The following is a 15,614-nucleotide window of genomic DNA, read 5'->3' as shown; positions in this document are numbered from 1 at the left end:
TCACATCGCTGGAGCTGCAGCCAGCCTGCCGGAAAAGAGGCAAATGCTGCTGCATATGCAGCTGGCTAGAACTCCCCCTCACCCGCCACCATCACCACCCCATGGGAGGAGAAGATCCATGCACAGAGGGGGAGGTGATTGGCCCCAGAATTACCATTAAAAAAGACAGTGCCCCAAAATCTCCTTTCAGTTACACAGGTGCAAATTTGGTGCCAACTACCAAAGCAGATAAAGTGGTTACTTTCCCGCCCCCGACTCCAAATTCCCACGGGTACATCTCAGAGCAGTGTTTCATCCTACATGCCTGTAAAAAAAGGCAGAGAGGGGAAGGAAGGAAAGCCTGTCAGTTAAAAGGCAGGATGCGGTCACATGGTGAGGGCATGAATTTCCAGGACTGACATAATGTTCAGGGATTACTGGCAGTCTAAATATGAACACTGAGGTTCCTGATTCATTGTTCTATCTATGTTAATGTCCCACATCCCTCGGGGCTTCAAACATTCCAATTACAGAAGAGCAGAGAAGTGTACAATTAAATTGTGGATGGTCGAGACTTGATCAAGCTTGGACTTTTTTCTTTCCAATTATAGTGATATCTGACATCACTTACCTCTCATCTGTGTGACCTCAGTAGCTCAGGAACTAGAAAATGATGAGAATGGTGGACTAGAAAAGTGTTTTGTATATGAGCAATTATCTGTTAAGTAAAATGGACCTCACTCAGGCTTTCAAACAGGTCCATAAGGAATGGATGGAAAGTTAGACCTATTAAAGTGTGTGACCACACTGCCACCTAGTGGCTGGAGCCTACCAGAATGTAGGACCTGATCCTGCCAGATGCTGAGTGCCCTCAACTCCCATTGACTTTAATGCAGATTTATCTCTACTCCCACTGACTTTACCTTTACCTAAATCATTGAGATTCACTGCTGGGCTTAGCCTGATGCACTGTGATTTGCTCAATCATCTGCTTACAGGGAATCTTCTTGCAGGATCAGGGCTCCCAACTGTACAGTGGTAAGCCACATGCTTTATAATTAACACATCAATTGATGATCTCACCCTCCTTTCCTTTCTCAGCAAATATTTAATAAATGAATGCTGTGGTGGGGCCTTCTACTACGTGACGGGGTGTACTGGCCCCGCACCAGAGCAGAAGGGGTTAAGGCAGTGCTCTTAGCAGCAGAAGCCACGGCCCCTCCACCCTGCTGGGCATACCTCAACTGTTGCTGCACTATAAATCGGAGCAGCTCAGTGGGGGTGGACTGCTGAGGAAGAAGGATGTGCCTTGCTGGCTCCAGCTGAGGAGCAGCCAGGCACCTGGACTGAGGGAGCAGGAGACGCCAAGGCCCGACAGGCACCTTGGCATCGGCAGATGCCGTAGAGCAGTGCTTCTCAAGCTATCTGATGTGGGGGACGGGCAATTTTTTTTCCAATGTGTGCGCAGACCGGCACCGGTCCGCAGACCACCACTTTGAGTAGCACTGCCCTAGAGAAACTGACATTGCCACCCAAGGCACCCAGACCCTGAAGGCACTCTGACTTCAGCGACAGGAGACATGTCAGGAAGCAGCCCACGGAGGGACTAGCCAGTGTCCCTGCAGCAGTTAGTGTGTTGCGGGTGACCCACCAAATCCCCCTCCCATGGACTCTGGTGATTGGGGTGTGCTTCCCTGAAGACAAGGGGAGTCCCATGGACTCTGGTGATTGGGGTGTGCTTCCCTGAAGACAAGGGGAGTCCCATGGACTCTGGTGATTGGGGTGTGCTTCCCTGAAGACAAGGGGAGTCCCATGGACTCTGGTGATTGGGGTGTGCTTCCCTGAAGACAAGGGGAGTCCCATGGACTCTGGTGATTGGGGTGTGCTTCCCTGAAGACAAGGGGAGTTCTGTTGACTCTGGCCTTTGGACTATGCAGCCCTGTGGCTGAGTGCAACCATATTGACTTAACCATGGGGCTACCACACCCTTACCCCTCCCCTAGGGTGATGGGGGGGGGGGGAACAGGACACAGAACATACTACTAAACTTCATCACTTTTACAAGATATACAATAGTGTATTCTACTTCTAGTAATTAATGTATATGTAGTGTTGTTGTAGCCAGGTTGGTCCCTTGAAACATGTTTTAACTATTTATGCTAAACAATCAGTTCTACTTTGTATTTAGCTGTGCTACTGAGTCAATTTCCCAGACCTGAGGAAGAGCGCTGTGTAAGCTCCAAAGCTCATCTGTTTTGCCAACAGAAGTTGGTCCAATAAAAGAGATTCCCTCACCCACCTTGTCTCACTAATCTAAAACAATGTATAGTTGTCAAGGGAAATGAACAAAGTATGGTGTATACAATGTGATGGAATAGGCTCTTTTTATTGTGGTGGTTCATTTATTTGAAAAATTCAGTCATTCACAAGGAGTCTCCAAATCTTCAAGAATCAGTGAGCTGTAGCTCAGGAAAGCTTAGGCTCAAATAAATGTGTTAGTCTCTAAGGTGCCACAAGTCCTCCTGTTCTTTTTTTGAGATTCTACTGTCACTGTCTATTTTTCGAAACTCTGATTTTCTTCACTATTAATTACAACCTCTGATTAGTGGGGACACTTTTTCAGGGAGTTACAGGATACATCTCCACTGTTGTGAGTGCAGAAAGGCAGGTTCAAATTTTACAGCTGCAAATTCACCTCTTATTCTCTCGCTCTGTGAATCTAGGTCCCAAGTGCCAACATATGCACTGTTCTGGGCTAACACTAGTTTGTCTCTGTAATTTTCAGACCAAGAGGGGGAGCTAGCTGCCTCCGAAACACAGGGTAAAAGCCGCCCACAACGCCGAAAAAGACACAAGAGCTGGCGCGGCCCCAGTCATAAATTGAGACCTGGGGTAATCCCGACGGACGGAAATGCGAAATCACCCACACCCAGAGTTCAAGATCTTTAATCTTCCTGCCATGGTTAAAAGCTTTTGGCGGGCTTCCCTTCTTTCCTGCCAATTTTGTGTGCAGGGCATTATTTTAGCCTTACCATACTTAAAAAACACAAAAAACAAAACAAACTTGCATCAGCAGAATTGCCTATTTATTGCATTTATGGCACATTCTCCGGGGGTTTGCTCGTGCTCTGGCTCTGGCCCCCCTTCCCTGTCGTCACCCTCCAGGATCCAGTCCCTGTCTTCCACAGCTCCTACCTGCACCAGCTTGCTCCTTGTCAGGTGTCCTCCCGCTGGGCTACCTCTCGATCTTCTGGAACCTCTCCTTGACCCTGAGGAGTAACAAGGGGCCGTGTCATCTTGCACAAGGTTTGTCCCTGTTTCCTGAGCCCGTGTGTGAGCGACTGTGTAATGCATCACTTTCTGTTCGAGCCCGGGGGGTGGTGAGCCTAACGCATCCCGCCGAAGAGCCTCTCTAGGAGAATCCTCTTCATCTTCCCCATGCAACACTGACGCCAGTGACAGATCTCTGGCAAGATGATTATTGTATTTTTGGGGGGTCAGTTTCATGGGCTTCCCGCACCCTCTCGCTAAAGCTATTACATCATCGCATTGCAATCCCAGTAATGCTTTGCAGAGGAGAATGGGGGAAGGGGGGGGGGTTTGAAAAAAAAAAGCCGTGGGAGGGAGGGGGTGGTAAGGAAACACCACTGTGTTGCAAAGCGGAGGGGTGTTCCTGCCCTGCTTTCTGTTTGGATGGGCAGAAATAAGTGAGCAGAGGAGGCAAGCTCCCCCTGCCAGCACCTGAGTTGGGACCAGCAGCCCCAATGAGGCAGAGCTCTCCGCTCCTGTAGCGAGGCAGTGAAGGGGTTAAGAGCCGCCGGGCCTGATCATTCAGTCGGGCTCCGAGCAATACCGTGGGACTTCTAAGCACAAAGCTCCCGCATCATTTCCTTGCGCAGGCTGCAGCTCGTCTGTTGGATCTTTACAAAAGCCTGCACCGGTCCCAGCCCTGCACCGGTCCCAGCCCTGACCTTGCAAAGGCTTCCTCTCCGCTGATTTGTGTGGTGCTTGGAGGGAGAGGGGGGGCGCGGGCACGTTCATTCATCCGAAATTCCCTCCTGACTCCAGTTCTCAAGCAAATGGCCACTAAAATCGACAAGGAGGCATGCAGAGAAGCCTACAACCTCGTGAGGGATGATGGCACGAATATTAACTGGTAAGTTTCCGCGCCCGCTGTTCTTCGTACCCTTCTGGCCCCCGCTTTCTCTGAGCCCAGCCTGTAACGAGAGTCAGCCCCGCCGCGCTGCCCGGGCCAGCTGAAGAATGCGGGTTTGTACAGTAAGTGATTGAGCCGGTATTTTCAATGTGCTCGCAAGTGAGTGTTAAATACTGGGCAGAATTTGCTTGTCGTCTTATGAACAATGACCAGGTACATACAATACACAACTAGGACTGCATTTGTAGTCTGACCGTGCTGGAATCCCTCTAATTTACTCCAGTCTCCATTTGACTGTTAAATGTCTTAACGTTCTTAAAGAGTCTTCCCCATTCAAGCATTAATATTTTATTATTTACCTCCCTTTCCCCTTCCCAAAGGGTGACTTTTAAATATGATGGCTCTACAATAGTCCCCGGAGACCAAGGAACAGACTATGAAGAGTTTACAAGGGAATGCAAAGGTAAGGCCAGTCTCGTTGCTTGTGTAGATGCGGCTGCTCGCTGCTTAATAAAAGGGAGAAAAGAATCGGAGTAAACTTGTGTAGGGTGGAATGTGTCCCTGCTTGCTTCCAGAGTTTACTGTCTCATCCTGTCCAGAATGATTGGATTTTCATACTACTCCAGAGTATCATGAGCCCAATGCAGTCAAACTCTTTAATACTTCCTTTGTTTCGCCCACATATTTAAATATGTGCGGCTTTTTTTTTTTTCTTTTGCACAATGGATGAGTTTTGAGTCCCTTCCAGTTTCCCTCTAAACGGGAGGAAACTCTTAGCTCAGATCTTATTGTTTTAACTCTAAAATTTAAAGGGTGAAATCTCTTAACTGAAGAGAGAGAAATACCCATTTAAGTTATTATGGCTAATACAGCCATAGTATTAAAAAAAAAAAATCTTTGCTTTATAGAAACCTTCCACAATAAATTATTTGAATAGCACTAATTATGCAGTAAAAACAATAATTCACAAAACTTAAGAACTAATAGAATGAGAAATTATATAGGAGACTTGTTTGACCAAATAGAGTGTTGAAAAGAAATTAATTATGTGACACTGCAAAAGCAGTTGCAGTTCAAGGTTTAAATGCGGCAGCTGCGTGTTGAAGTGTGTCACAGAAGTAGAGTGCTAAAGGGCTGATGGAAAGTGGTAATGGGATGGTGGAAAGCCAGGAAATAGTTAACTACTACTGACATTAAGACATGCAGTGTTTGCAAAAACTGTCTTTATTACTTTCAAACTAGCCCCAGGGGGATATTTTGTATGTGTACTCCGCTTCCCCATGCTCTCGTTGGCTATGTGTCATTTAATTCATATGGTGATGTGCCAGGCTTGAAGTATTTATTGCTAATTGTTCAAGTATAGCCTGGATTCATTTCAAAATGTTGGTCTGTAATTCTGGCAAAGCCTTCCTAGTTTATCTATCCCAGCTATGACTTTTAATTGCCTGTAATATTAATTATCTGTCTCACGGAAGATGAACAAGGTCTGTTCCTCAAGGAGTAATGTAACAGTCCTTGGCCTGCTAAAATGCTAATAACCACTGTGAAGGGGCCTCTCTGTCCAGAATGGGCCCAGTCATGGAACCAGCTAGGGTCAGATTCTCTCACATCAAATTCAATGCCAAAACTTCCATTGAACTTAAATGGGGGAGGACTGGGACTCTAATCCATATGTAGCTGTTGGCAGGGAAAGATATGAAATTCCCAGAGGCTAGAAATATGTGTAGTCATTGAATCAAGATGCCTTAATTGCCCTATTCAAACCATTGCTGGAGGATGCTGTCAGGATTGCCTGGATACCTCTTAAAAGAGCAATAGTCCCCAGCTGATCTCATTTACTTTGCAGAGAAACTTAAATTCATGTAGCTCCTATCAGAATAGTTGGATTCATGGTACCTGGAAGAGAGGACTCTTTTTTTTTTTTTTTTTTTTTTTATCATTCTGTGACCTTATAAGAAGGTGGGTGGGAGGAGTTAGCAGGCCAAAGAAGACGCTCTAAGAGAGAGGAAAAGGTATTTGTCCTAAGAGAAAAGGAGTACTCGTGGCACCTTAGACTAACCAATTTATTTGAGCATAAGCTTTCGTGAGCTACAGCTCACTTCATCGGATGCTGTAGCTCACAAAAGCTTATGCTCAAATAAATTGGTTAGTCTCTAAGGTGCCACGAGTACTCCTTTTCTTTTTGCGAATACAGACGAACACGGCTGCTAGTCTGAAACCTGTCCTAAGAGAGTTGCCAGAAAAATCCATTTTGAAAGAAGGACACACGTCCAGATGGGGAAGACCAACACAGAAGTGCTGAGCTCCTGCAGCTCCCATTGACATCAGTTGTATTTCTGTGCACTCAGCTCTTCTGAAATTCAGGCCCACATTGCCTAAGAGAGGGTCAGCCACAGGGCTCTGGGTTGAACAAGGGCGATTACTAGCTGAGATTGCTGAATGCCTTCCATATTTCTCTCCCCAGCCAGTGACTAAGGCAGTCAAACAGCTTCCCAGGCTGGAACCCTTCCACACTTAGTTTCTCTGCCATTTATTTTTAAAGCTTAAATCTCTTGTTTTGTCTGGCTTGACTCTGACTGATCTGTCTGGGATGATACTGACTGTACCTCTACCTGACTGAGTGCTTCTTACCTGTCATCTCTTCCTTACCTGTTATCCCCTCTGTAAGGAGCAGCTGGAGCAGGTAGTTGGAGAGAAGAGGCTCTGTCAGAGGCAGCTGACTCCCAGAACTTGTCCCGGGCAGGCTGTAGAGCAGTAGCCACTGGAGTCATGACCTCTTGGGATCATCATCCAATTTCAGTTCCTTGCCAGCAATTTTGTGTATCAAACCCTTATTACAAGCAGGGCACTAAAAGGGACATAGACCAAAGCAGAATTCACCCCACCTCTTCTGCCAGTGAATTTCTCAGTGCAGAGCTGACCCCACTAGCCTTGCAGTTCCTCCAACAAAAGATCTTCCAGCTCTATGAAGCGCAGACTATAAAAGGGAGGTTTCATATAAAAGGTGTGGCCAGGGTAGACCTGGGCTCTTGCATTAGCCCATGCTAGGGGCTGGACAGGCCCCTCAGCAGGCCTTGAATAGAACAAGGCAAGAGCAGATTAACCCTTGACAATAAAATATCTCTGAAGCACATGTGCTTGAAGCTTTAATAAACCATAGGAAGTGAAGAGGTACCGGGTATACAGACTCGGCCAAGTGTCAGACAGCTAATCCCTCCACCCACAAACTAACGGATGTTACACGAGTTGGGGAAGGAAGATATGCTAGTTTTAGTGACTCCATCTGTGCAACCAGCCTGAGCTGGACCACTAGACATCAGTCAGGAAACTGGATTGGTGCCAGCTGTGAAGACAGCGCTTTCCTTGCCATCTGGAGGAAAGGTGACAACTCTTAGTACACCGTAGAGCTGGTTGGAAAACTTCCGCTGAAACAAAAATTCAATGGAAAAATGTAGATTAAAACAAATGCCACTGGCTTCAAAGTAAACTTCTTTCCTTGTTTTGGATTCCTATTGTCTGAACAATACAGACTTGAAAGACCCTCTTTCTCCTGCCCCCCCAAAGTGCAGCTGCCTTTTGTAAAGCCTCCTATGATTCAGTGGTTGAAGATACAAGTGGGAGCTGGAATACAAAACCTCAGCTCACCAAGCGTAGGCTGAGGTACCTCAGTGCAAATTCGCTCTGCTCTGCTTACCAGGCCATCTGTTACAATATACTCTCAAACAGAAAGCATCTGTGTCTCCTGTTTTCTCTAATGGCCATTCTTATTAAAAGCACCTTTGGTGTGGTGTGCATATTGCTCCCCTCCTGGGCATTAGATTAGAGGGAAGGCGGAGTCAGTGGGTGCTAATTCACTTGGCTCAAAGATACAGGAAGTTCTTTTGTTCACGCCCCTATGGGGTTGCTTTTTGCACTTCCTGCATTGTGCTAGGAGTTCAGTAGTGTTGCCTGCCACTTAATACAGAGAGTGTCTGTCTCATAGACATCTCCATTCCGAATACCACTGGTGATCCCCGAATGTCTCTGCTGCAACTACAGCAATAGCCTCCATGAGGAAAATCAGGAAATTATGTCCTCGTGTATTTTTGGCTTCTTTTAATTTGACTTAGCGTAATGCTGACGGACCCTGGTCGCTGGCGGGCAGGATCGAACCGGGGACCCCTGGAGCTTATTAGTGCATGAGCCTCTACCGCAGGAACTGACTGTTAGCTAAGGCTGTAGAGCAGACTCATTTTATCTCTCTAAGTGGTCTCTGTGCCACAAGATGGGACAGAACACCACACCTAAAGGTGTGTGGGTTACATTAGCAACTGGCAAAGATACCATGTGACCAGCCAGCTCTCCAGACACTCTGGACTGCCACTTAATAAATATATTAAAGATTAAGTGTTCAGATACGATGGTAAAGGGGATCGTATAAGTCCCATGGATCACAATTTGAGCCCTGCTGCACCCAACGTATCTTGTGAGGATTTATTCCTCTGTATATTGTGGATGTACAAGTCCATTCTACCCCATAGCTTTGCCTTGGATGGCCCTGCACACAGGACCTGTTCCTGAGCCTTCTACCAACCACGGGGTTATCTGCAGAAAAGCATAGCGGTGAAATATGCAATAAACCTCCCATTTTACCCCTTTTCCGTTATTCTGGGACACTGAAACTACATGGGTGACATTTTTAAATAGGAAGAGGAAAAGTGGGTGGGAAACTGACAGACTCACATTGGAAAAAACTCTTACTGCACATGTGTCATTTCCTTTGAGCATAGACCCAGGGCTGTTTTACTGCATTCGTGAATATCTCTGTGGTTCCCCTCCATTAAACGAGGATTTCATTCAAGGCTTTTGATCTGCTTCTTTTTCCAGAGATCGCTCTCCCTTGTGCTTCTGCTGGTGGCATGGATCCAACCAACCATGGCATGAATTTGGCATTAAACACTTCATGCCGTCAATACACTTTTAGACAAAAAGCTGAGTTGTTGGATTCAGAGCCAGAAAGATAGATGAAGGTTTGGGTTGTTTTTTTTTTTTTTTTTTTTTTACAACAGAGTGGGAAGGAAGATCTGTGTTTATTTCAAACCCTAATAATGGGGGCTGTTGAATGCATGGCTGAGAAGAGTGGAGTGACCTTACCTGGGATCCTGGACTTAGAATAATCCCAGTCAGAAATACAGAGTTAAGGGTTTTGTAAATGTCAGTGATGCCAGACTAACCTATAGCTGAACTTATTTTGCTTTCCCCGATATTATTAAAGGAACAGAGTGGAACAGTCCCTATTTGCAATTTTTTGTTTTTTTATGGCTACGCTGCAGTTTAATAGCGTGATGCTTAGAAGTTTCTCCGTCCCATTGAGAACCAAATGTTTACAACCATGACAAAAGAACTAACTTAGGCTGCTGTTAGCAAAGTTCCAGTACAGATAAATACCTGTACTGGGTCAGCATGAGATGGAAGAGCTATTCATGTGTCTGTAAAGAGCAGACCAAAGGTACTGTGCAGTCAACATTCGGAGGAATTAAAACTCTTGGTATGGAATAGATACAGCATAAGGCATTTCTGGTTAGCATCAGGGGTGTGTGTGTGTGCGTGCACGCATGCACGTGGGGGGGGAAATGAAACCAGCCCCTAAGATAGTGTCCTAGTGCAATGCTCCTTGTATATAGGTGGATTGCAATCAGTAAGTAATAGAATTCAGTAGTTTAAAAACGTAGTCCCAAATTTTTAAAGGTGTTTTGGTGCCTAAAGATGCAGGTAGGTGCCTGGGGAGACTTAGCAATGCACCAAAGCAGCTAAGGTGCCTAACTCACTTAGGTGCTTTTTATAAATCCCATTAGGTGTCGATTTGCATCTTTAGGCACCAAAATACCTTTGTAATTTTGGACTTTACAGGATATTGTTGAGTCTCTCGTGCTCATCTGAGTCCTTCCTTTGCCCGCTTTCCCCTTTAACATATATTTGAAGGGCAAACCTGTGAAAACTGATGATCTGTCCTTTATGGTAATTATTTTTGGGAATTTCACATTGACTGTGCATTCCTGGCTGCAAAGCCGCCTCCCCCCTCCTCACTGCTGTGTAAAGCATAGCTCCTTGGAGGAGCAGTTAAAGCGGCATCTGTTTGCCAACCACTTCCTTATGGTCATCTGGAACTTTGTCTGCTTCCACCATTCCTGTGTTGAACGGGGTTAAGTCCCCTTTACACTCACTGTATTCTGGAGCCTGTCAGAGGTCTGTCTGGTCCTTGGCATCAGAGCTGCCTCAGGACTGCTCTAATTTAAACTCTGTTTCCCATAAGCTCAAAAAGTAGCCATAGCCTGGGTCCACTCCCAGTCCCTATGTCATCATAATAGCCTGTTTCTACACCTGTCATCTGTAGATCTCCAAGTGTTTCACAATCCCTAATGTATTTATTCTCACAATGCTTCTGTGAGGTAAGAAAATGGTATCCCTTTTTTCCAGATAGCCTCTCTGGGCCTCAGTTCCCTAAGTGACTTGGCCATGGTTATACAGGAAGTCCCTGCTGGAGCAGGGAATTAAACCCAGGTCTCCCCTGTCCTAGCTAATGCTCTACCATTGGACCATCCTTCCCCTTACACTAGGAGAGAAGCCAATAGAGGGCCACTGTGGCTGGTGGGGGTATTCCCCAAAGTCATTTATATCCCTTAAAGGCCCCTCAACCCTTTAATGCAACAGAAAATCAACCCCAGTATTTGTTTCAATGGGATATATCAACTCAAGATGCTAATAATGGAACTGCATATGGATTTTTTTGTGGAGGTTGTGGGAGGGGGAAGAGTCCACTGCTCACCATCTTGCAGGAGTTTTTGAAACTTTCTTGACTTTGGGAGGCTGCTAGGCATCACTTCCATGAAAATGTATCTGAAGATGTGCCCTCAGTCAGGCATGTGATAACTATAAGAAACAAAGAGGTTAGCTATGATACTGCTGGACTTTAGCTTATGCTCCTGACAACCCATCTGTGAACAAGTCATGAAGACTTTGGTCTTCTTGTCTCTGGACCACAGCCTGTCTGTACTGAGGCTTGAGAGCATTTTGGTATTGACTTCAGTGAGACAAGTACTTAGCCCTTTCTTCACTGATGGGTGAGCGCAAAGGAACTCTGCTGTGGCTGATGGCTCATCAGTCTCATGAGCTCATGTCCTGGACCTAAGCACACTGGATACATGTTGGGTGGACATTAGAATGGATTATTGGCCTTGGTTATGTTTTGTCTTGTGTTTATAATCATGATGCTAAACATCAGTCTTTCTTTTAAAGAAGATTATAAGGCCAAAGCCCATTGAAGTTGACTTCAATGAGCTTTTGATAAAGTTCCAAAGGCCTAACGCTTACCAGGGACTAAGTGCTGCACAGGGGCTGGGCCCTCACCAGTGTGGTGATGGGGATAGCTGTTCGAGGAGCATCTCCTCCCAGGTGACTCAGAGCATTGGTGTCTGCGTACTGAGGTTTAAGGGGTGAAAAACTGCAACCAGAGCCAGGTGTTTAAAAGAGAAAGCAGATGTTGGGCTTTTTCCCCCTTCCAAACTGGGCCCATGTCCCTTCCTTCCCCAGTGTCTCCTACACAGTCATGCTTCTCTTAGACAGCCTCAGTTCTTTCCTTTATAATAAAATTTTAAAATGTCAGCTTGAACAGTCTTTCTTCCTGTTTGGTTAACCTTAGCTTAACATTCTAGCTTGCATCACGGAGGGTCAAGAGGGGACAGAGTTTGCGTCATGTTAGCAGGAAACCAAGTGGTCTGACACTAAACAATGATCTTTACCATGTGGTTCATTTTCTTACAGCTTACCCATGACAGGCAGTAGATATCGGTTAACACTGACCAGCCATCTGGCACAAAATGGGTATCCAAGGCCATGAGATGGCTACTTCTGAGTTTGCAGTTTAATGCTACATAATGTTCATATGCAACCCAATGTTCTTTGGGACTAGAACCAGTATCTAGCTGCAAGAGTACTCAAAATTGGCACCGTGCAAACTAAACTCCCTTTTGGTTTCATTGCAAGACAGCCATACTGTTACTTAGGATTATATACACATAATTCTTCCCCCAAAGGTTTCTAAAACATTTGCAGATGTATCTTGTTATGCATGCAAAGAGCTGCATTCCAGAAAAGTGGTATATCACTGGAATTAACCTCCTACATATTGTCATGTTTGGGAGCTTGATTTTATTTTCTCCCAGTGTACTTGGGTTGCTATGGTAGGAAAAGTGGTGAGCTTTTTCTAGTTTTGTGTTTTGGGGGTTTTTTTTACCCTCAGCAAATTAATCCAAATACAAAATATGTACATCAATTGAGTATCATTTAAGGGGGCGGGAGCTACAATTCTTGCTTCCTGTTTGGAGTAGAGGGGAAAACTCTGGTGTCCCAAAACGTTGGCAAGTATTTGTCAGTGGAAGGCTTTGTGGAAAACACACAGAGATAGAACTTCAGTGGTTGTAACTCAACAGCTCACACCATCTGAGGATCTTGCCCCATAATATTCACAGCCTGAAGAGCAGAACTTGAGTTGTACAGTTCTCATTAATATCCTACGTGGCCATATCCGTTAACAGTACTTTAAAAACCTCCAAGGACGTATTTTTAACAGTGGTTTTAATTAGCTATAAAAGTGGAGTAGATTTCCTCAGAGCATTTAGAAGAAGAATTCCTCAATTAAGAGCAGTTTTCGTTCCTTTTAAACTCTCTCCTTGCCCTTTTTACTTGGTGCAACCACGGGAGTATACTCGCATTGTGATGTCCTGGTAAAATGTAGTAAGATGGTATGGCTGCTACAAAAAGTATAGGAAAAGGAATCTGTTCATCCAAGATTCAACTGAACACATAATAAAGAATTTTAACTTTCTCCACACATGCCTCTTTCTTTGGCTTACTTAATATCCTCAATGTTTTCCAAGTAAAATATGAATAAAGCCAGATGGAAAGCAATAAGAACCAGGATACTTTTGAGGAAATCTGCCACGTTTTCTCTATAACTAGCTCTGTAGGGGCAAGGTATTCATAACACATGGTATGTAAGGACAAAGCGTTCTGTCAGACTTTTCCTTGCAGTCCCTAGGTACAGTAATGCTGGGTGAGTAAAGCAGTGGTGACCTTATCTAAGAATATGATTGGTTTTGCCAGTTTGAGCAATGGGACTAATGTTATAAGGCTTTTTGCAGTTAATATACCTTTCTTGATTTAGTCAGTGTGAAATGTTGCAGCTTTGTAGTCTGGTGGGGAAACTTTTTTGATTCAATTGTATTAAAATACTTGGGTGGATCAGAATAGGTCCTGTCATCAAGGAAAACCACTGGCGGGGTGGGGAGAGGGAAACACTACCTACTGATAAACAAGGAACAAACTTGGGAGAAGGAGATTAAGTGACCTTATTGTTAAGGTGTTCATTGTATTATTACTTCATTATTTACGTAGCATCTACCCCACCCTTGGCACGTACAACTGCAAACATCAACGTCCATCTTCTAAAGCCAGTTTAAAGTGTTCTTGGAGAGGTGGAGGAGGAAATTAAAGTGTCTTGGGCTTTTTCAGTTGGGGAGGGGGAGAGGACCGGAGTTCACTAAGGCACTGACTACTTCTATATAAGAACAGCCATACTGCATCAGAGCAATGGTCTACCCAGCCCAGTATCCGGTCTCCTGACCATGGCCAGTGCCATATACTTCAGAGGGAATGAACAGACCAGTGCAATTTCAAGTGATCCTTCCCCTGTTGTCCAGTCCCAGCTTCTGGCAATTGGAGGTTTAGGGACACAGCCCCATGCCCCAGACCATCTTGGCTAATAGCTAGTGATAGGTCTATCACCCATGAATTTATCTAATTCTTTTTGAACCCAGTTACACTTTTGGCCTTCACAACATCTCCTGGCAATGAGTTCCACAGGTTGACCATGCATTGTGTGAAGTACTGCTTCCTTTTGTTTGCTCTAATGCAGAGAAACAATTTGGCAGGATAGCACTGGTTAACTCTGGAAGAGGAAATCCGTGAATATACAGGAACTTAAGCTTGGATCCTGTTTCACTGAAAATTTGTCACTGTGAACATGCTTCAGACTATTTGTGAAACTCGGCCAGTTCTGCTCGGGGATTCTGACTGCACACTCTGAACTCTGCCAGAAAGATCTGCTTCTTTTGTTGGTGAACTGTTAGCAGTTATACCAGCTTTTTCTTTTCTGTCTAACCTTTGCACTTGTTAAACACAATGGCTATATCTCACAGCAATTAAACACCCACGGCTGGCTTGGGTCAGCTGGCTTGCACTGCAGGGCTGTAAAACTGCGGTGTGGACGTTCAGGCTAGGATTGGAGTCTGGGCTCTCGAACCCTGTGAGGGGGGAGGGTCCTGTCTGAGTCCATAGCAGCTGATGTGCCCCAGCTGTGGGTGTTCAATTGCTGTGTAGACCTACCCAGAGGTGGATTATCTCCTGGGGCCCTGGGCCACAGCAAGTGAGAGGGCCCAGGCATCGGAACCGTGGCCCCACCTCATCTCTTCCGCCTGCAGCCCTGCGCCTGTTCTGACCATGGTCCTGCCCCATTCCACCTCCTCCACTGCGGCCCCAAGGGGCCACAGCAGGGAGTGAGAGCTCCTCCAGTCTGGGGGCCTCAGCTGGGGTCCGGGTGCTTGGGCTTCCCCTGCCTGCCTGGCACTTCTGCTGGGGGGTCGGGGCACTGGGGCTTCCCCTGCCCACCCCACAGCTTCTGCCAGGACTCTGGGCTTTCGCTGCCCCATGGCGGATTTCTGCTGGGGAGCCCATTTTTCTGCGGGCCCCCAATTGGCCTGGGCATGGGCTCCATTGGATAATCTGCCACTGGATATACCTATGAAGATGTAATATGATATAACAATTGGTGTACTAACAGGATAGTGAGTTGCCTAGTGGGTCATAACTCCACTTTGAGTTGCATTTTGTTAGCTTCAGCATTCATATTAACACAGCTGCTTTCAGAGAGAGATTAAGCGCCTTTCCTTCTGCTGTTCTTCCACTGAGAATCAAGATTCCCCCAGCATCTGTGGCTCTGTGGGTCACAGGTCAAACTGAAGTTCACTCTGTCAGATGGCTTGACTCTTCTTCAAAATGGACCAAGCTTTGTAGGCTCCTATAGGAACAGGTGCTTAGCAAAATGTGGCTCCCTGTGTCTGTGCCTCATATGTAGCAGAGTTGATATTCACAGTCTGATCTATGTCTGATGAAGCAGGGTTTGTTTTAATTTTTGGTTTGGGTTTTGGGTGGTTTTTGTTTTGTTTTTTTTTTTAATAGTCTCCTCCAAGCCTATACTGAAAGTCACAATGGGGGGTTTGTGCTCATTCTTCACCATAATGTTTATTGTCCATTTCTCCCCACCCTCCACACGCCCTCTTAGGCTTAATCTGTTATTGACTTGAAGATGATTTTCTGGCTGGAATTGGAATTTCTTACTACAGGTTCATCATACCAGCCAGAAATAAAGCCTCTTGAAGAGGCA

At 45.6% G+C, this 15,614-nt stretch overlaps 2 protein-coding genes across 2 annotated transcripts in view; one reads left to right on the top strand and one right to left on the bottom strand.

Annotated features, from left to right (window-relative positions):
* Positions 1-3,552, bottom strand: part of KLHL36 (kelch like family member 36) — a 30,720-nt gene extending 27,168 nt beyond the window's left edge. Inside the window, exon 1 of the mRNA XM_074968845.1 lies at positions 3,175-3,552. The gene's annotated coding sequence lies outside the window, so the exon portion shown is untranslated. The remainder of the gene's footprint in view (positions 1-3,174) is intronic.
* COTL1 (coactosin like F-actin binding protein 1) overlaps positions 3,153-15,614 on the top strand; it is a 29,587-nt gene continuing 17,125 nt past the window's right edge. The window contains exons 1-3 of the mRNA XM_074968847.1: positions 3,153-3,285; positions 4,048-4,135; positions 4,516-4,598. Of these exons, the coding sequence (XP_074824948.1) occupies positions 4,059-4,135; positions 4,516-4,598 (160 nt within the window). The 5' untranslated portion in view covers positions 3,153-3,285; positions 4,048-4,058. The remainder of the gene's footprint in view (positions 3,286-4,047; positions 4,136-4,515; positions 4,599-15,614) is intronic.

This window comes from Natator depressus, chromosome 12 (assembly GCF_965152275.1).
Source record: "Natator depressus isolate rNatDep1 chromosome 12, rNatDep2.hap1, whole genome shotgun sequence".
In the NCBI taxonomy this organism is placed as follows: Eukaryota; Metazoa; Chordata; order Testudines; family Cheloniidae; genus Natator; species Natator depressus.
Note: the sequence above shows the minus strand (reverse complement) of the source record. Positions and strands in the feature narration are given on the sequence as shown.